This window comes from Aphelocoma coerulescens, unplaced genomic scaffold (assembly GCF_041296385.1).
Source record: "Aphelocoma coerulescens isolate FSJ_1873_10779 unplaced genomic scaffold, UR_Acoe_1.0 HiC_scaffold_211, whole genome shotgun sequence".
Taxonomy (NCBI): Eukaryota; Metazoa; Chordata; class Aves; order Passeriformes; family Corvidae; genus Aphelocoma; species Aphelocoma coerulescens.
Genome location: NW_027183557.1, coordinates 49932 through 70293, shown reverse-complemented (window position 1 = coordinate 70293; position 20362 = coordinate 49932). Strand labels below are relative to the sequence as shown.

The 20362-nt window shown below is 67.8% G+C and overlaps 2 protein-coding genes across 2 annotated transcripts in view; both read right to left on the bottom strand.

Annotated features, from left to right (window-relative positions):
* The window catches only part of HCFC1 (host cell factor C1), a 40971-nt gene extending 32519 nt beyond the window's left edge, over positions 1-8452 (bottom strand). Inside the window, 6 exon segments of the mRNA XM_068999072.1 lie at positions 784-868; positions 3824-4032; positions 4799-4959; positions 5791-5939; positions 7483-7709; positions 8301-8452. Of these exon segments, the coding sequence (XP_068855173.1) occupies positions 784-868; positions 3824-4032; positions 4799-4959; positions 5791-5939; positions 7483-7709; positions 8301-8362 (893 nt within the window). The 5' untranslated portion in view covers positions 8363-8452.
* Positions 8453-14412: 5960 nt separating this feature from the next.
* On the bottom strand, positions 14413-19872 carry MECP2 (methyl-CpG binding protein 2). Its single transcript, XM_068999071.1, has 4 exons — positions 19818-19872; positions 15705-16013; positions 14939-15621; positions 14413-14856 (listed from the first exon to the last, which is right to left on the bottom strand). The coding sequence occupies exons 1-4, from the start codon at positions 19853-19855 to the stop codon at positions 14492-14494; spliced, it is 1395 nt and encodes a 464-aa protein (XP_068855172.1). The 5' UTR covers positions 19856-19872; the 3' UTR covers positions 14413-14491.
* Positions 19873-20362: the final 490 nt, after the last annotated feature.

Here is a 20362-nt window from a genome sequence, read left to right as displayed (position 1 = left end):
CCACCCCAAAAAAAACTACGCAGCCTTGAGGGGGAAATTTGGGGTTTTTTTGGGGGGAGGCTTGGGGGATCCCCGAGGGAGGATTTGGATTTTTTTTTAGGGGGGTCTTGGGGTTTTTTTTGGGGGGGGTCTGGGGACCCCTGAGGAAGGGATTTGGGGTTTTGGGGGGGGGGGGGGGTCAGGGGATCTCTAAAGGGGAGTTTTGGGGTTTCCTGGGAGGGGTCGGGGGACCTGTAAAGGGGGGGTTTGGGTTTTTCTGGGGGGAGTCGGGGGATCCCTGAGGGAGGGATTTGGGGTTTTTTTGGGGGGGAGATCAGGGGACCCTTGGGGTTTTTTTGGGGGGGGGTCAGGGGATCCCTGTGAGGGAGATTTTGGGTTTTTTTGTGGGGGGGTTGGGGGACCCCTGAGGGAGGGGATTTGGGTTTATTTTGGGCGGGGTTGGGGGATCCCTGAGGGGGGGAATTTGGGGTTTTTTTGGGGGGAGTCAGGGGATCCCTGAAGGGGGGATTTGGGGTTTTTTGGAGGGGGTAAGGGGATCCCTGAGGGGGGGATTTGGGTTTTTTTGGGGGGGGGGGGTCGGGGGACCTCTAAAGGGGGGATTTGGGGCTTTTTTGGGGGAGTGTTGGGGGATCCCTGAGGGGGGGGATTTGGGGTTTTTTTTGGGGGGGTCGGGGGACCCCTAAAGAGGAGTTTTGGGGTTTTTTGGGGGGATTTGGGGTCGGGGGACCCCTGAAGGGGAGATTTGGGGGGTTTTTTTTTGGGGGGGGTCGCCCCCAGACTCACTTGTTGCCGATGGTGGTGGCAGAGTGGAGGCTGCGGGGGAGGGGAGCGACCCCGCTCAGGATCGGCTTGTTCCACGTCAGCGTCTCTGAGAGACCCCAAAAACCCCAAAACGTCAGGGAACGGCCCCAAAATCACCCAGGATGGGAGGAAAACGGCCCCAAAATGTGAGAGAACGGCCTCAAAATCACCCAGAACCACCCAAAACGTGAGGGAACGGCCCCAGAGTCACCCAGGATGGGACAAAATGACCCCAAAATGTGTGGGAATGGCCCCAAAATCACCCAGAACCACCCAAAATATGAGAAAACAGCCCCAAAATCACCCCAAATGTGACAAAACGGCCTCAAAAAGTGAGAAAACAGCCCCAAAACAACCCTAAGTGTGACGAAATGCCCTCAAAACATGAAAAAATGGTTCAAAAATCACCCAAAACGTGAGGAAACAGCCCCAAAATGCGAGGGAACGGCCACAAAAGCCCCAAATGAGAAGAAATACTCAAAACGTAACAAAATGACCCCAAAATCACTCGAAATGCCAAAAAATCTTTCCAAAATCCCCCAAAATGGGAAAAAACAGTTTCAAAATCACCCGAAACACGAGGAAACAGCCCCAAAACCACTCAAATGTGGATAAAGGACCCAAAAATCGCTCCCCATGTGAAGAAACAGCCCCAAAATGACCCAAATCACAAGAAAACAACCCCAAAACGTGAGAATAAAACCCAAAATCCCTCCCCAAACACCAAGAACCGGCTCCAAAACCACTCAAAAATGCGCAGAAAAAGCCCCAAAACTTCCCAAAATTTCAAGAAACGTCTCCCCCTGAGCCCCCCCAGTTCTGCCCCAGATCCCCCCGACCCCAAAAACCTCAAAGGGCCCCAAATCCGTATTGGGGGTTCACAGACCACCCCCACCCCTTCACCCACCCACGGCCCCAAAGATGCCCCATTCCCCTGACACCCCACGGCTGCCCTGAGCTCCCCAGACCCCAAAACCCCACAAAAACCCCCAAAATCCCACAAAAACCCCAAAAACCCCCCCAAAAGGCCCCGTACCGATGTCGAGGGTCCAGAGATCCCCCAGCCTGCAGCCGCTCATGCCCCCGTAGATCACCAGTACCCCCCAGTACCCCCTCATTCTCCTGAACCCCCAGACCCCAAAACCCCACAAAAACCCACAAAAAAACCCCAACCCCCCCCCAAAAGGCCCCGTACCGATGTTGAGGGTCCAGAACTCCCCCAGCCTGCAGCTGCTCATGGCCCCATGGATGCCGCATTCCCCTCACACCCCTCAGTGCCCCTGAGCCCCCCAGACCCCAAAACCCCACAAAACCCCACAAAAAAAACCCAAAACCCCCCCAAAAAGGCCCCGTACCGATGTCGAGGGTCCAGAGCTCACCCAGCCTGCAGCCGCTCATGCCCCCGTAGATGACCAGGCAGGACCTTCTCCCACCCCACTCCATGGACATCCCCTGAGCCCCCCAGACCCCAAAACCCCACAAAACCCCACAAAACCCACAAAAAACCCCAAAAAACCCCCAAAAGGCCCCGTACCAATGTCGAGGGTCCAGAGCTCACCCAGCCTGCAGCCACTCATGCCCTCATAAACATCAGTACCCCCCAGTACCCCCTCATTTTCCTGAGCCCCCCAGACCCCAAAACCCCAAAAAAACCCACAAAAAATCCCCAAAACCCCCCCAAAAGGCCCCATACCGATGTCGAGGGTCCAGAGCTCACCCAGCCTGCAGCCGCTCGTGCTCCCATAGACATCAGTACCCCCTCATTCTCCTGAACCCCCAGACCCCAAAACCCCACAAAATCCCACAAAATCCCACAAAACCCCACAAAACCCCACAAACCCCCCCAAAAGGCCCCGTACCAATGTCGAGGGTCCAGAGGTCCCCCAGCCTGCAGCCGCTCATGCCCCCGTAGACATCAGTACCCCCCAATTCTCCTGAGGCCCCCAGACCCCAAAACCCCCCAAAACCCCCAAAAAACCCCAAAACCCCCCCAAAAGGCCCCGTACCGATGTCGAGCGTCCAGAGATCCCCCAGCCTGCAGCCGCTCATGCCCCCGTAGATCACCAGTACCCCCCAGTACCCCCTCATTCTCCTGAACCCCCAGACCCCAAAACCCCACAAAAACCCACAAAAAAACCCCAACCCCCCCCCAAAAGGCCCCGTACCGATGTTGAGGGTCCAGAACTCCCCCAGCCTACAGCTGCTCATGGCCCCATGGATGCCGCATTCCCCTCACACCCCTCAGTGCCCCTGAGCCCCCCAGACCCCAAAACCCCACAAAACCCCACAAAAAAAAACCAAAACCCCCCCAAAAAGGCCCCGTACCGATGTCGAGGGTCCAGAGATCCCCCAGCCTGCAGCCGCTCGTGCTCCCATAGATGACCAGGCAGGACCTTCTCCCACCCCACTCCATGGACATCCCCTGAGCCCCCCAGACCCCAAAACCCCCCAAAACCCACAAAAAACCCTAAAACCCCCCCAAAAAGGCCCCGTACCAATGTCGAGGGTCCAGAGGTCGCCCAGCCTGCAGCCGCTCATGCCCCCGTAGACACCAGTACCCCCCAGTACCCCCTCATTCTCCTGAACCCCCAGACCCCAAAACCCCACAAAACCCACAAAAACACCCAAAAAAAACCCACAAAACCCCCCAAAAAGGCCCCGTACCGATGTCGAGGGTCCAGAGATCCCCCAGCCTGCAGCCGCTCATGCCCCCGTAGATGACCAGGCAGGACCTTCTCCCACCCCACTCCATGGACATCCCCTGAGCCCCCCAGACCCCAAAACCCCACAAAACCCCCAAAAAACCCCAAACCCCCCCCCCAAAAGGCCCCGTACCGATGTCGAGGGTCCAGAGGTCGCCCAGCCTGCAGCCGCTCATGCCCCCATAGACACCAGTACCCCCCAGTACCCCCTCATTCTCCTGAACGCCCAGACCCCAAAACCCCACAAAATCCCACAAAAACCCACAAAACCCCACAAAACCCCCCAAAAACCCCAAAACCCCCCCAAAAAAGCCCCGTACCGATGTCGAGGGTCCAGAGGTCCCCCAGCCTGCAGCCGCTCATGCCCCCGTAGATGACCAGGCGGGACCTCCTCCCGTCGCGCTCCGTGTACACCACGGCCGTGTGGGACTCGCGGGGCGGGGGCAGCACCCCATAAGTGATGGGGATGTCCCAGGCCAGCACCCCCGAGCCCGGGCGCAGCTCCAGCACGTACAGATCGTTCAGGTACCTGGGCGTGGGGGGCGGGTGGGTCAGGACACCTCCCCTCCCCCCCAAAAAACAACCCCCAAAAAGGTCCTAAAAGGAGTGTTTGGATCCCCTAAAACACCCCCCGGGGGGGGTGGTCCGGGTGTCGCTCGTGCCGCCCCCAAAAAACAGGGTGGGGGGCGGGGGGCTGTGGCCCCTCCTTGAGCACCCAGGGGTGCCTGGGACCCCCCCCAAAATAAAACTGGGCTGTGCCCCCCTCCCCAAAGATCGCTGGGATGCCCCAGTGATGATCCCAATGCTTTGGGGTCACCCCTGTGTCCTCCCCCCAAACCAGGCCCCAGTGCTGGGGGGTGTCCCCAAGCCCCCTCCCCCTCGATTCCCGGGTTTTGGGGTGTCCCCAAGCCCCCTCCCCCTCGATTCCCAGGTTTTGGGGTGTCCCCAAGCCCCCCTCCCCCCCCCAATTTTGAAAGTTTTAGGATGGCCCCGGGTTTTGGGGTATCCCCAAGCCCCCTCCCCCCTGTTCCTGGGGTGTTTGGGGTATCCTCAAGCCCCCCTCCCCCCAATTTCAAGAGTTTTGGGGTGCCCCCGGGTTTTGGGGTGTCCACAAGCCCTTCTCCTCAATTCCCAGGTTTTGGGGTGTCCCCAAGCCCCCTCCCCTCTGATTCCCAGGATTTGTGGTGTCCCCAAGCCCCCTTCCCCCTGATTCCCAGGATTTGTGGTGTCCTCAAGCCCCCTTCCCCCTGATTCCCAGGTTTTGGGGTGCTGTCGGGTTTGGGGGTGCCCCGTACCGGGGGATGTTGTTTTTGGGGTCCTCGCTGTCGTTGGCCAGCCCCCCGAACAGGTAGCACTTGTTGCCCACCAGGGAGAAGCTGTGGCCCAGGCGGGGGCACGGGGGGGGCCCGTTCTTGGGGGTCTTCGCCTTCAGCCGCTTCCACTCCCAGCGGGAGGCCTGGAACGGGGGGGGATGTGGGGTTTGGGGGGGTCTGGGATTGGGTGGGGGCACCCAGGGGGATGGGGGACCCCAAAATCAGGGGGTCCCGAGGTGTTTGGGAAGGGGGGCGGGAGGGGTCCTGGAGGGTCACCCATGGTTCAGGGGATCCCAGGGGATTTGGGGGAGGGGGGTCTCAGGGGGTCACCCATGGCTTTGGGGGGTCCCCAGGTGTTTGGGGGGGTCTCAGGGGGTCACCCATGGCTTGGGGGGGGGGCCCCAGGTGTTTGGGGGTGGTCCCAGGTGGGTCCCTGGGGTGCGTGTGGGTGTCCTGGGGGGGTCCTGAGGTGTTCGGGGGGGGGGGTCCCCAGGTGTTTGGGGGGGTCCCCAAGCACCTAGGGGGATCCTGAGGTGTTTGGGGGAGTCCCAAGGGGGTCCTGGGGTGTTTGGGGGGGTCCCCAAGCACCTAGGGGGGTCCTGGGGTGTTCGGGGGGGGTCCACAGGTATTTGGGGGGGGGGGGTCCCCAGGTGTTTGGGGGGGTCCCCAAGCACCTAGGGGGATCCTGAGGTGTTTGGGGGAGTCCCAAGGGGGTCCTGGGGTGTTTGGGGGGGGTCCCCAAGCACCTAGGGGGGTCCTGGGGTGTTCGGGGGGGGTCCCCAGGTATTTGGGGGGGGGGTCCCCAGGTGTTCGGGGGAGTCCTGGGGTGTTTCCAGGAAGGTTCCCGGGATGCGTGTGGGTGCCCTGGAACGGGTCCCGGGGCGTTTGTGAGGGGTCCCGGGGTGGGGGTGGGTGCCAGGATACCCCCAGGTATTTTGGGGGGGGGGGGGTGCCCAGGTGTTTGGGGGAGGTACCTGCAGCTCGTAGAGGTCGTTGCTGTACTTGCCGTACTCCACCATGCCCCCGAACACCAGCAGCCGCGTCCCGTCACACACGAAGCCGTAGGCGGCACAGCCCGGCGGGATGTCCCCCCGCACGGCCGGGATGAACCACTGGTTGGTGGCTGTGGGGGACACAGAGGGGACACAGGGGGGACACGGGGGTGGGTGACACTCAGGGGGTGTCCCCATGGCCAGGGTGAACCACTGATGGTGGCTGTTGGGGACACAGAGGGGACACAGAGGGGACACGGGGGTGGGTGACACTCAGGGGGTGTCCCATCCCCCCCTATGGCCAGGATGAACCACTGGTTGGTGGCTGTTGGGGACATGGAGAGAAACAGGGGGATGGGTGACACTCAGGGGGTGTCCCCATGGCCAGGGTGAACCACTGGTCAGTGGCTGTGGGGAACACAGAGGGGACACAGGGGGGACACGGGGGTGGGTGACACTCAGGGGGTGTCCCCATGGCCAGGATGAACCACTGGTGGTGGCTGTTGGGGACATGAAGGGGACACGGGGATGGGTGGCACTCAGGGGGTGTCCCCATGGCCGGGATGAACCAGTGGTCAGTGGCTGTGGGGGACACAGAGGGGACACAGGGGGGACATGGGGGTGGGTGACACTCAGGGGGTGTCCATCCCCCCCCATGGCCGGGATGAACCACTGATGGCGGCTGTGGGGGACACAGAGGGATGGGTGACGCTCAGGGGGTGTCCCCATGGCCAGGGTGAACCACTGGTCAGTGGCTGTGGGGAACACAGAGGGGACACAGGGGGGACACGGGGGTGGGTGACACTCAGGGGGTGTCCCCATGGCCAGGGTGAACCACTGGTCAGTGGCTGTGGGGAACACAGAGGGGACACAGGGGGGACACGGGGGTGGGTGACACTCAGGGGGTGTCCCCATGGCCGGGATGAACCACTGGTGGTGGCTTTTGGGGACACAGAGGGGACATGGAGGGGACAAGGGGATGGGTGACACTCAGAGGCATCCCATCCCCCCCTATGGCTGGGATGAACCATTGGTTGGTGGCTGTGGGGGACACAGAGGGGGGACAGAGGGATGGGTGACACTCAGGGGGTGTCCCCATGGCTGGGATGAACCACTGGTGGTGGCTGTGGGGGACACAGGGATGGGTGACCCTCAGGGGGTCTCTGTCCCCCCCCCCCCACCATGGCTGGGATGAACCACTGCAGGGCAGCGGGGGGGGACACTAACACCAGGGGTGCCCCCCAGAGTGACTGGGATGAAACAATGCAGGGCAGCAGGGGGGGGGGGTGGGGAAACAGCAGAGGACACGGGGGCTCGGTGACACGGAGGGACACGGGGAGGACACCGGGGGTGACCCCAGAAGCGCCCGGTGAACCCCAGCTTGTTGGCCGGGGGACACGGGGAGGACCCCAAAGCGTCACCTCGGGGGGGACACACCCCGGACAAGGGGAGGGGGGCTGCACAGGGTGGTGGCCAAGGGGACAAACGGGGTCCCACAGAACCCCCCCGGAGTTAAACACCTCAACCCCACCACCGTGGGGACCCCCCAGACCCCCCCAGGCCCTCAAGCCCCCCCCCCCGCAGAGCCATCACTGTGCCCCTTATCCCCAACCCCATCGCTGTGGGGACCCCCCAGCCCCCCCCCCCTCCCCGTGCGACCCCCCCCAGCCCCACCTGTGTTGTACACGTGCAGCTCGTCCACGATGCCCTCGTTGCCCCCCCCGAAGACCACGATGAGCTCCTTGATGGCCACGGCGCGGTGGCCGTGCCGGGGCCGGGGCACGGGCCCAGCCCAGCCCACCACCCGCTTCCAGCGCGGCTGCAGCGCGGGGGGGCCCGGGGGGGCCCGCGGCGGGGACCCCCCCCCGCCCAGGCCTGCCATGCGTCCCCCGCTGCCTGTCCTGGGAGGGGGGAAGGGGACACGGGGGGGGGGGGGTCAGCATGGGGACAACACCCCAAAAACCACAGAACCACCTGAGCCCCCCCCCCCCCCCAAACTGCTGCCTGTCCTGGGGAGGAGGACATTGGGGGGGGGGGTCACACGTGGGGGACACCCCAAAACCCCCCCAATACTGACAATGACCCCCCCCACCACTGCCTGTCCGTGGGGGAGACACCCCAAAGACCCCCAAAATGACCTGATCAGCTCCCCCTGCCACGGATCCCTCCCCCCCCGCTGCCTGTCCTGGGGGGGACACGTGGGGGGGGGGGGGGGTCACACATGGGGGTCACCCCAAAATCTCCAATACTGACACCGACCTCCCCCCCAATGTCTCCATTGAGGGAGAGCAGGGGGGGCTTGGATGGGGGGACCCCCCCAATGTGGGGATCAACCCTGTCCTGAGACAACGGGGGAGGATGGGGGGGGTCCCCAATCTCCGAGGAGCTGGGGAGCACCTCCAACCCCCCCACCCCCCCCCCAATACCACCCAGAATGTTTAATTGCACCCCCGCCCCCCCCCCGCTGCAATTACCCCGAAGGAGTTAATTACCCCTCCCCTCGCTGGGCCTTTGACAGTTGGGGAGGAGCCAACTCGCTGGGGAGGGGGAACATTTATTCCTCCCCGTTAATTACTTTTCCATTATGCCGCCTCTTAATTACCTCCATTCCACCGTGACCCCCTCCCCCAATATTTATCTCCCACGAGCTCCATCTCCCACCTCCCCCCCCCCCCCCCAAAACTGCCCCCTCAGGCCGTGTCCCCCCCCTCAGGTTCAACTCCCCACCTGAACTCCCCCCTCAGGCCGTGCCCCCCCCTCAGGTTGATCCCCCCTCCCCCAATCTCCCCTCAGGCCGTGCCCCCCCCCCCCAGTGCCCAACCCCCCCCCCGGCCCTGCCCCTCCCCTCACGCCCCCCTCTCCCCCCCCGGCTCCGGCCCCTGCGCGCCGCCATCTTGTCTCTGCCCGGGCGGAAAATGGCGGCCGCCTCCTCCCCCCCACCGCCGCCCCCCCCGCTCACCGCGGCCCCGCGGCCGCCTCCCCCTCCCGGCCCGCGGCCGCTCCCCGATTCCCGGCGGCTGCTCCGGGGGTCGCGCGGCTGCGGCGGCTCCCGGCGCGGGGCTGCGGCTGCGGGCGGAGCGCGGCGGCGGCGGCCCCTCACGCCGCCCTGGGAGCCGCCATCTTGCGCCTGTGTCCGGCGGCCGCGGCGGGTGGGCGGGAAGCGACGGGAGCGGGCGGGGCCAGCGCGGACACGCCCCCTCCGGCCCCGGGCGGCGCCATCTTGGCAGGGGACGGGGGGCGACATTGTGGGGAGGCCGGGACGGGAGGAGGCGGCGGCATTTTGGAAGGAACCGGGACGGCTTTCGCCGTCATCTCGGTGGCCCTCGAGCTGAGCCCGGGAGCGGCGGGGCCGGGTCGAGCGGCGGAGGGACGCGAGGGGGACTGTACGGAACCGCCTGAAGAGGCGCGGCCATGGCGCCAACGGAGGGGGTGTGGTCACGGAAGGGCGTGGCCACGCCCACTCTAGCCGCCTCTTAAAGGAGCCGCCCCCCCGCCCGCCTTTCCGTCGGTTCCCCCCCCCTCGGCCCCCCCCCCCCCCCGAGCGCCGCCATCTCCAGGTGCCGCCCCCCTCCCTGCCTTCCCGCGGTCCCGCAATCGCTCCCCGACAGTCCCGGCCTCGTCTCCCCGCACACACCGAGTCCCCCGCGGCCTGGCTGCCGGCGGCGCGGCCCGTTCGCTGGCGGCGCGGCGCTGTACGGAGCGCTCAGCCCGCCATGGGCGCCGCCATCTTGGGCGCCCCGCCTCCCGCTGGGTACCGCCCCCTCCCCAAACCGCGCCCCCTCCTCCTCCGCTTTCTCTACCCCGGGGCGTCCCCGCTCTCGCCACCGCCCCCCGGAGTTAACGGGACGCCGGGGCCACTTTGAGGCCCCACAGCCCCGCGGCCCCGAGAGGCGCAATCGAGCCGGGGCTGTGGCGGCGCTTCGATCGCCCCCCCGCCCCCCCGGACTCTCAAGATGGCGGCGCGCGGGACCCGGATGCGGCGGCCCCTCCCAGGATGGCGCCCCGGGGGCGGTGGGGGGGAAAGACCCGGATGTCGGCGCACGGCGCCGCCATGACACCCCGCGCGTCCCCTCCCAAAATGGCGCAGCCCGCCCAGCGGAACCGGCGCCCGCTGCCAGCCCCCACCGCCCCCCCTCGTTCCCCACGGCCCTCCCCGCCGCTCCCCGCTTTATTCCACCCTTACCGGGTGCGGCTCCGCTACCGCTGCGGCTCCAAGGCGGCGGAGCGGCCGGTGCCCGGGGGAGGGGTCACAAGATGGCGGCGCGCTGCTGTGGGAACGGGGGGGGGGTCCAAGATGGCGCCGCCCGGTGCCCGGATCTTCCTCTTCCTCCTCCTCCTCCTCCTCTTCCTCCTCCTCACCGCGAACACAAGATGGCGGCGCCTGCCCGGGACGGGAGCGGAGCTTTGGGTGCCCCCCGCGCTCTCCGCTCAGGCCCCGCCGCCCCCTCCTCGCGTCCCCCCTCCGGGACAGCCCCGGTGCGGCGCCCCAAGATGGCGCAGGCGGGAGCTCGCTGCTCCGCGGCGGCCCAAGATGGCGGCGGCCGCGGGACCCGGATGCGCCGCTCTCCGCGCCGCTCCGTCGCCGCTCCGCACCTGCAGCCACCCGCCGCCCGCCGACCCCGGGCGCCGCTTCCCGCCGCTGCCGCCGCTCGCTCCGGGCCGCCGCCGCCGCGCTGAAAGCCGAGAAAGGCCCGCCCGCCGCGCCGGCTACTGGCGCTTGGGAGCCGCCATTTTGGACGTGTCTCCTCCACCCGCCACAAAGATGGCGCCCGCCAGGCCCCGGATGATGGCGCTTAACGGCTGCGGCGCGCAGTGCGCGTGCGCGGCCGCTCTCGCCGTAGTGACGCATGCGCGTGCCCGCCTCCTCTTCGCGCATGCGCTTTTCCGCCTTTTCCCGCAGCGGAGTTTTGTTCAAAGACCCGATCTTGGCGCTTTTCGCCCCAGTTTTGCCCCCCGGGGAGCCCAAAATGCTGTCGGGGGTGGGCGGCTGGGAAGGAGACGGTGGAGGGGTCCCTCAGCGAGGGGTTGGTGATGAGAGTCCGAGGGTTTGGGGAAGATTTAGGGCGTTTTGGGGTGTCCCCTCCGCTGGCTCAGGCGGGAAACAGCGCTCAGGTGTGACAGAGAGCCCTCAGGTGTGACAGAGAACCCTCAGGTGTGACAGTGAACCCGCAGGTGTGACACAGAGCCCTCAGGTGTGACACAGAACCCTCAGGTGTGACAGAGAACCCGCAGGTGTGACACAGAGCCCTCAGGTGTGACAGAGAACCCGCAGGTGTGACACAGAACCCTCAGGTGTGACAGAGAACCCTCAGGTGTGACACAGAACCCTCAGGTGTGACACAGAGCCCTCAGGTGTGACACAGAACCCTCAGGTGTGACAGAGAACCCGCAGGTGTGACACAGAACCCTCAGGTGTGACACAGAGCCCTCAGGTGTGACAATGAACCCTCCGGTGTGACACAGAGCCCTCAGGTGCGACACAGAACCCTCAGGTGTGACAGAGAGCCCTCAGGTGCGACACAGAACCTCCCCCGAGGACTCCGGGAAGAGAACCCAGCGGTTTTGGGGCCCCTTTTGAGAGGAGGATTTTACCCCCCCTCCCCCCCAAGCCAGAAATGAGTCTGGGGGCGCTCCCGGCACCCTCGGGGCGCGCGGGGCCATTTTGCGGGGAACGTTGGAGGCCCCTGTGGCCTTTTGGGGGTCCCTGTGGCCATTTGGGTGGTCCCAGGGGGACTCTAGCAGTCCATCCCAGTCTGTCCCAGTCCATCCCAGTCTGCCCCAGGTCCTCCCAGTCTGTCCCAGTCCATCCCAGTCACACCCCCACTCAGCCCTGATGGATCCCAGTCTGTCCCAGGCCCTCCCAGTCCGTCCCAGTCCATCCCAGTACGTCCCAGGCCCTCCCACTCTGTCCCAGTCCGTCTCAGTCCATCCCAGTCACACCCCACTCAGCCCTGATGTACCCCAGTCCCTCCCAGTCCGTCCCAGTCCCTCCCGGCCCCACCGCCTCAGTCCGGAGCTCCCGCCCAGGCTCCGCCCCCGGCCCCGCCCCGCGCCGCCATTTTTGGTGTGGCGGAAGCTCCGCCCCCGCGGTTACCGCGGCAACGGCGCCATCTTGAGCGTGGCGGAACCGCCCCGGAGATGGGGAAGGGGCGGGGCCTCAGCGCCCTTCCCGCCCGAGCCCCGCGATGACGTCATCGGGGTAATGACGTCGTGAGCGCGATAAACGTCACGGGCGTGACGTCAGAGCTGCCAGGACACTCCCGAGGGCTGGGGGAGGGGGGAAGGGGCAGGAGGGACCCCTGGGACCCAGTGAGGTCACACAGGGGTTCCAGTGATGTCACCGGCGAATCCAGTGACGTCATCCCGGGGATCTGGTGGGGACATCCCCAATCCACCCCCCCCGGCCCCACGCGGAGCCCCCCAAGCTCCAACCCCTTCCCCCCGGGGAACCCAAACACCCCCTGTGGGACCCCAAAACGACACCCAGGGACCCCAAAACCCACCTGGGGGGGGGGAACGAGGACACCCAAACCCACCTGGGGGGGGGAACGAGGACACCCAAACCCACCTGGCGGGGGACCCAACCCTACCTGGGCGGGGGGGAGCCCAAACTCAGCACCCCCCGGGGCTAAAAACCACCTGGGGAGTCCCAAAATTCACCCCGAACTCACGGATGGATCTGGGATCCACTGGAGCCGCCTGGGGGGGGGGAATCCACTGAGCACCCCTTGGAGTGACGCAGCCCCTCCCCCTCCGCCGGCCGGGACATTTTGGGGGGGGGGAGGGGAGGGGATTGGGGGGTGGTCCGGGGGGATCCGGGCCCGTGCGCGGAGCCAAAGAAGCGGCGGAGGCGGCTGGAGGGTTACACAGATTTATAATCGCTGGATCACGCGCAGCAGCAGCAGCAGCAGCACAGACACAGACCCGGGGGGGGCCGGGGGGGGTGGGGGGGGAATTTGGGGGGCGTTGGGGGGGGGGGGTGGCGCCGCGGGACCCCCCCAAAAACAACCGACACCGAGGGGCTTTTCCGGAACTTTATAAGGCAAAAACGTCTCGAGAGAATAAATAGGTGTGGGGGGGCCCCCCGAAACTCCCCCCCCCCCCCGGCGGTGGCCCCGTCCCCCTCACGGGACCCCCCCCCCTCAAATGGGCCCCGCCCCCCTTTGGGGTTTGCTCTCTCGGGCCGCCCCTCCCCCCCCCCGTTATTGCCATGAGGAGCCGGGGGGGGGGTTGGGACCCCCCGGGGGGCGATGGAAGAACGGGGGGGGCACAAGGGGGGGAGCGACCCCGACCCCTCCCCCCCAGAGTGGGTAAAGTGCAGGATGGGGACCCCTCCCCCCACCCCGGGATGGAACTGGGGGGGGGCAGGTGGGGGAGGGGTGGGACCACCCCCCCCAAGGGTCAAATGGATCGCCCCGTGCTCGCTTCTGATTGGCTGCAGACCGATTCCCACTCCTGCTCAGGCTCGCTCCTGATTGGCTCTGGACCGGATCCCGCCCTCGCTCCCGATTGGCTGTGAGCGGATCCCCCCCCTCCCCCAGCACGGAGCGACCCCATTGGGCGGGGGCCGGACCCGCCCCTCCAACCAAAACCTCTCCCAATTGGATCCCGGCTGGGCCCCGCCCCCACCCGGAGCCGCTCCCAGGGCTGGCCCCGCCCCCACAGGAACCCCAGCCCTGATTGGACGGCACCGGCCCCGCCCGGTCCCTGATTGGCTCCTGACTCGATCCCATCTCCATCTGGGGGGATCTGGAATCGCCCCCACCCCCCTCGGACCCTTTGGCCTTGCCCCTCCTGAGCGCGGCTCCTGATTGGCCGAACTCCGGATCCCGGATGAACCCAAGGCTGCTCCTGATTGGCTGCACACCAGATCCTGCTCCCGCAGAGCCGCCCCCATTGGCCAAAGCCCTAGCCCCGCCCCTCCTGATCCCGCCCCTCCTGATTGGCTCCAGACACCGGGTCCCACACGGACCGGAAGCTGCTGATTGGCTTAAAATCCGACCCCCAATAACGCCGCTCCTGATTGGCTCAACACCAGACCCCGCCTCCCCAGAGTCACTCCTGATTGGCTCCTCACCAGATCCCGCCCCTGCCCTGCGCCGCCCCTGATTGGCTCAGCCCCAGATCCCGGCTGAACCCGCCGCTCCTCCTGATTGGCTGCACACCAGGCCCCACCCCCTGACACCACACCCTTCTCCTGATTGGCTCCACGCTGGATCCCTGCCCCCGATTGGCCACGGCCTCGGCCCCGCCCCCCCATCAGCCGCTCCCCATTGGCTGCCGGCCGGATCCCGGCCCCGCCCCCTCCCCTCCCCCATAGTGCAAATGGTTCCCACGGGCGGAAAACGCGAACGGAACTGGAAGAACGAGAAAAGCGGCGCCGGGGGAGGGGGGAAGACGCGGCCCCTCCCCCCCAAAACCACCCCCCCAACCCCGCCCAACCTCGGGGGAGGCCCTGGAGACCCCCCCTCCTCAAAAAGTGCAAAGTGGGGGGGGGTCCGGGGTCCCTCGCTGTGCTTGTCGGTAATAAAAACTTGGGGGGGGGGGCCGGGAGGGGGGAAAAACTCGGGGGGGCTTTTGGGGGAGGGGTCCCCACTGCCTCGTGAAGGGGGGGGCAGGGCGGGGAGGGGGGCCCGTCCGTGTGTCCGTCCGTCCGTCCGTGCGTCCCCCGCGGCGCTCACAGTCAGCTGACCCGCTCGGGCACAGGCGTCCGCGTGTCCACCGGCTCCTCGCGGGCCGGGGGCCGCGGCACGGCCGCGCTGGGGGGGGGCGGGGGCGGCGGCGGCGCCGACGAGGACGAGGAGGACGAGGAGGAGGAAGAGGACGAGGAAGAAGAGGAGGAGGAGGAGGAAGAGGAGGCAGAGTCTTTGTGCTCGGGCTCCCCTCGGTGTTTGTAGGGCGGCGACGGCGGCGGCGGCGGCGGGGGCTGAGTCTTAGGGGGCTCCTTGGCGCAGCCGTCGGGGGCCGCGGGACCCCCCCTCTGCTCCGCGCACCCGCTCAAGTCCTGGGGGGGCGGCGGCGGCGGCGGGGGCGGCGGGGGGGGGGGGGCTGGCGCTGTCCTTGGGGCCGCTCTGGGGGGGCTCCGGCGGCGGCGGCGGCGGCGGGGGGGGCGCGGGGGGAGCCCCCCGGCCCTTGGGGCTGCCCTCCTTGCTGCGCCGGCCGGGGCTGCGGGCGCTGCGGGGGCCGCGGGGGCCCGGCGCGGGCGGCGGCGGCCGCGGCGTCGTCGTGGCGGCGGTGGCGGCCGCCGCCATGGTCACCGGTTCCACCACCACCGTCTCCCTCGTCTTCCTCTTCTTGATGGGCAGCACGGTCTCCTGCACGGCCGGGGGAGTCGCCGCCTTCTTGTCGGGGCCGCCCGGCCCCCCCGGCCCCGCGGCCCCCGCGGGTTTGCGCCCGCGCTTCTTGGGCACGGCCGGACTGTCCGGCTCGGCCCGGCGCTTGCGGCCCGGCCGTCGCGGGGCCGGCGGGGCCGCGGGGCCCGGCTGGCCCGGGGCGAACGGCATCTTGACCAGCAGCTTCCCCGGGGGCTTCTCCAGCGCCCGTTTGGCCGCCGAGCCCCCCTCGGAAACGGCCGCGGCCGCCTTGGGCCGGGCGGCACTGCCACCGCCGCTGCCCTTGGGCCGCCCCCGGCCGCGGCCGGTGCCGGGCCCTTTGGGTGATTTGGGCTTCTTGGGCGGGCGCTGCTCGCGGCGCGAGGGGCTGCCCCGGCCGGTCACCGTGAAGTCGAAGTCGTTGGGGTCCAGCGAGGTGTCCCCCACCTTCTCGAAGTAGGCGATCAGCTCCACCTTGGAGCGGAAGGCTTTTCCCTGCGGGCTGCGGACGGAGAGCGGACGGTCAGCGCCGGCCACCGCGCCCCCCTCGGCCCGGCCCACCCCCCCGGCCCCGCCGCGCCTCACTTGATCAGGTAGACGTCGTACTTGCCGGCCGAGCGGCCGGACTTGCGCTGCTTGAGCTTGCGCGTCCAGCCCTCGGGCAGCGTGGGGTCGTCGTACATGGGCCCGCGGTCGCGGATGATTGACCGGCGCTGCTTCGGCGACGCCGACGCCTCCGGGGCCGCCGGTGCCGCCCCGGCCCCCTCCGAGCTCTCGGCCTTGCCGGCCTCGGCGGGCTCGGCCGTGGGCTGCGCCGGCTCCGGCTCCTTGCGCTCCTTCTTGGGCTTCTTGGCCTTGGGCGGCCGCTGCAGGTTCTCCTCGGACTTCTCCTCCCTGTGGGGACACACAGCGGTCAGCGCCGGGCGCGGAGAGGGTCAGTGCCGGGGGCGCGATGGACGCGGGCAGGGGGCACAGAATGGGTCAGGGCCGGACGCACGGACACCGACAGACAGGGCCTGCGGATGCCCGGACGCAGCTCTGGTCAGTGCTGGACACACGGACGGGGCCCTGCGGATGCCTGGACAGAATTGGTCACTGCCGGACGCACGGACACTGATGGACACAGGGATGGGGCCCTGCGGATCACTGGACGCAGAGAGGGTCAGTGCCGGACGCACAGACACGATGGACACACGGACAGGGCGCCGCAGATCCCCGGTCAGTGCCGGACACACGGACACCAATGGACGCAGGGACGCAGCCCAGTGAGCTCCCGGACACAGCACTGGTCAGCGCTGGACACGCAGACCCAATGGACACACGGACACGAACTCGCTGGACACACGGACAAGGCCCTGCAACTCTCCGGACACAGCACTGGTCAGTGCCGGATGCACGGACCTGATGGACACACGGACATGGACTCAAAGGACACACGGACACGGCCCCGGCGATCCCTGGATACAGCACAGGTCAGTGCTGGACACTGATGGACACACGGACAGGGCCCTGGACACAGCGTGGGTCAGCACAGGACACACGGACCCGATGGACACACAGACACGGCCTCGCAGATCCCCGGCCACAGAATGGGCCAGCACTGGACACACGGACACAGCGGGACGCACGGACACAGCCCCGTGGCTCCCTGGACACAGCGCTGGTCAGCGCTGGACGTATGGACACCGACGGACACACGGACAGGGCCCTGCGACTCTCCGGACACTGTACCGGTCAGTACTGGACGCACGGACCCAATGGACACAGCACGGGTCAGCACCAGACACACGGACCCGATGGACACACGGACACGGCCCTGTGACTCCCTGGACACAGCACTGGTCAGTGCTGGACGCATGGACACTGACGGACACACGGACATGGCCCTGTGGCTCCCTGGACACAGCACCAGTCAGCAGTGGACACACGGACACCACCGGACACTCGGACGCAGCCCCGGACACCGGCACGGGGTGAAACGGCACCGAATTGGGCAAAGCACGGGATGGGCCCGGCCAGAGCCAGGAGTGGCCAGAGCCAGGACGAGGAGGAGGAGGAGGAGGAGGAGGAGGAGGAGGAGGAGGAAGGAGGGGCAGCCCGGACTGGCGGGAATTACGGCCGCGGCCGGAATAACGTCCCAGTGTTGGTCAGTCTGCGGCGTGGGGGGCACGGAGGGGACAGGGGGCTCGGGGTGGACGCGGCCACAGCCAGGCCGGACATCCCCAAAGCCCCGTCCCGGCTCGGCCACCCGAGTGTCCGGCAGCCCCGTGTCCACCCCGCGGAGTGACCGGCCCTAAACGCAGCCCTGGGGGTCCCCGGGCTCGTGGTCAGCGCGTGGCGGCGCCGGGGCTGCCACGGGACCCCCGTGTCGGTGCCACCGCGCCGGGACCCCCGGGGAGGGGGAGGATTTGGGGTGGGGGGCCCCTCCTGGGGTGCGGGGGGGCCGCGTGGGACCCCCGTCCTCGGTGTCACCGCTGTCACCAGCGCGGGGGTCCCGTCCTGGCGAGGAAACACAGACAGGTGAGGCGGGGGGAGGGGCGGGACCCCCGCTGTGGGGTCGGTCACAGGGCGGGGAGGGGGACGCAGCCCCCCCAGGACACCCCCCCCGGGGGTCCCGCCCGGCGCTGGGGGTCCCCACGGTGCCACCAGCCCGTCCCCATTCCCGGGGGTCACTCCCAGTGGCCGTCGGGGCCGGGATCGGGAGGCCCCCGACACCTCCAGACCCTTCCCCACCGAGGGGGGAGCACAGCCAGGACCCCCCAGCCCCATCCTGGGGCCGAAAGTGGCAAAAGCGGCACCAAAAAATTGGGAAGGGGCGCGGGAATGTCGGGATGAGGGGGACTGGGGACAGGGGGTGACCCCCGGGGACCACCCACGGTGACCCCAGCGCCTGTGGGACCCCCCCCCTGTGCCCGGGGACGTCGCACCCGGGGGTCTCGGGGGGTCTCGGGGTGGCCCTGGGGGTCCCAGGGAGGTCCCGGAGGGATCTTGGGGGGTCTGGGGTGACCTCAGGGGGTCTCAGGGGGTCTCAGGGTGGGCACAACCTGGGGCACAGCAAAGGCAGGGGGGCGTGAGCAGCCACATTTTGGGGTGTTCCGAGGAAATTTGGGCGATTCCAGCGGAATTTGGGAAATTTCAGGACAATTTGCGGGCGATTCGTGGGATTTCGGGGCGTGAGGGCAGTTTCAGGGCGATTCCAGGTGGGATTTGGGGGAATTTGGGCGAATTTGAGGCATTTTCGGGAGCAGCGTGAGGGGAATATTTGGGGCAATTTTGGGGCAGTTCAGGATACTTTGGGGCTCAGCATGGCCGCTGTATTTTGGGGGAATTCAGGGTATTTTTGGGGTAACTCGGGGAGTTTTGGGGCGGTGCGTGAGCACAGCAATTTGGGGAAATTTGGGGGATTTTAGGGTAACTCGGGGGGTTTTGGGGACACTGCGTGAGCAGCGTTTTGGGGCAATTTTGGGTATTTGGGGGCACCGGATGAGCGCAGCAATTTGGGGAAATTTTGGGGTAAATCAAGGGGGTAAATTTGGGGGGTGCAGCGTGAGCAGCATTTTGGGGCAATTTTGGGGTGGCTCACAAGCACAGGATTTTGGGGCGATTCAGGGGATTTTGGGGTAAATTGGGGGAACTCCGGATACGGCGTGAGCAGCATTTTGCGGCAATCTTGGGTATTTTGGGGTACAGCATTTTGGGGCAATTCGGGGTATTTTGGGGCAGCGCACGCACGTGGTAATTCGGGGCAGTTTTGGGGTGCAGCATTTTCGGGAAATTCGGGGTATTTTGGGGCACCACGTGAGCGCGGCAGTTTGGGGCAAATTTGGGTATTTTGGGGCGCAGCACAAGCGTAACATTTTGGGGTGACTTCGGGGGGGTTTTGGGGTGACTTCGGGGGTTTTTGGGGTGACTTTGGGGGGCTTCGGGGTGACTTCGGGGGGGGGTCGGGATAACTCGGGGAGTTTTGGGGCGACTCGGGGGGGTTTGGGGTAACTCTGGAAATTCGGGGTGACTCAGAGGGGTTTGGGGTGCCTCGGGGGAGGTTCCGGGGTGACTCGGGGGGAATTTTGGGGTGACTCGGGGGGGTTTCGGGGCGGTTTCGGGGCGACTCCCCGGGCTCGGCGCGCGCGGGACGGGCGGGGGGTGTGTCCCCTTGTGGGGGGGGACCCCTCATTCCAAGGGGGGGGGTCCCCATCTCCCACCACGGGGGGGGGCAACACCGGGATGGGGAGAGAGAGAGAGAGAAGCGAGGGGGGTCCCCAAATTTTGGGGCGGGGTGGGGGGGGCCGCATTTGGGGGCTCACGGGGAAAGGAGAAGGGGGGTCCCCCCAGTTCCAGGGCGGCGCGGAGGGGACGGGGGGGTCCCGCTGCGTGTTCGGGGGGTCCCACCGAGGGGTCCCCGCGCCGGGGGGGCCCCTCCCGCCCCCCGGGGGGGCCGCGGCCGCTCGTGACGCACTCGCGGCGCTCACACCCCCCCCCAGCCCTCACACCCCCCCCCGCCCGCCATTCCCGGTTCCCGCCCGGCCCGTGAGGGGAAGGGAAGGGAAAGGGGGGGGGGGGGGGCGTGAGGGAGAGAAGGAGGGAGGGGGGGTCTCGCGCGCGCGCGCGCGCGGGGCGGCGCCCCCCCCCCCCTCCCCACAGCCTTCCCCAACACCCGCCGCGGCCCCCCCCCGGCCCCGCCGCCCCCTCCTCACTCACAGCCGCCCCTCGTCGCCGCTCGGCGCCGCCGCCGCCATTTTCTTCGCAGCGAAGAACCCGCGGGGGGGGGGGGGGTGAGAGCTGAGGGGGGGGGCCCGAGGGGGGGGGCGGGAGGGGGGGGGCGGCCCGGACCGAGCGGCGACGGGAACCCGGAGCGGCGCTGGCCCCGCCCCTCCGCCTCGCGCTCATTGGCTGATGGCCCCGTCGCTCAAGGCGTCGGCGGGCGGTGATTGGGCGGCGGGGCCGCCCTCCGGGGGCGGGGCCGGCGCGCTCGCGCCGGGCCGTTGGAATTGGCGGGAAGCGCTGTCAGTTACGCGGGGCGGGGCCGGCGGAGCGCGCGCGGCCGCCCATTGGGCCCCGCGCCGGGACGCCGGGCGCTGATTGGCTAGTCGGGATGTCGGTCAAGGGCCGGCGGAGGGGGCGTGGCCTGGGCCCCCCCGCGCTGCGCTGGGTTTGAAATCCAACGGCCGTAACGGTCCGCGAGGCCACGCCCCCTCCGGGCCACGCCCAGGCCACGCCCAGGCCACGCCCCGCCAGCCCCGGGT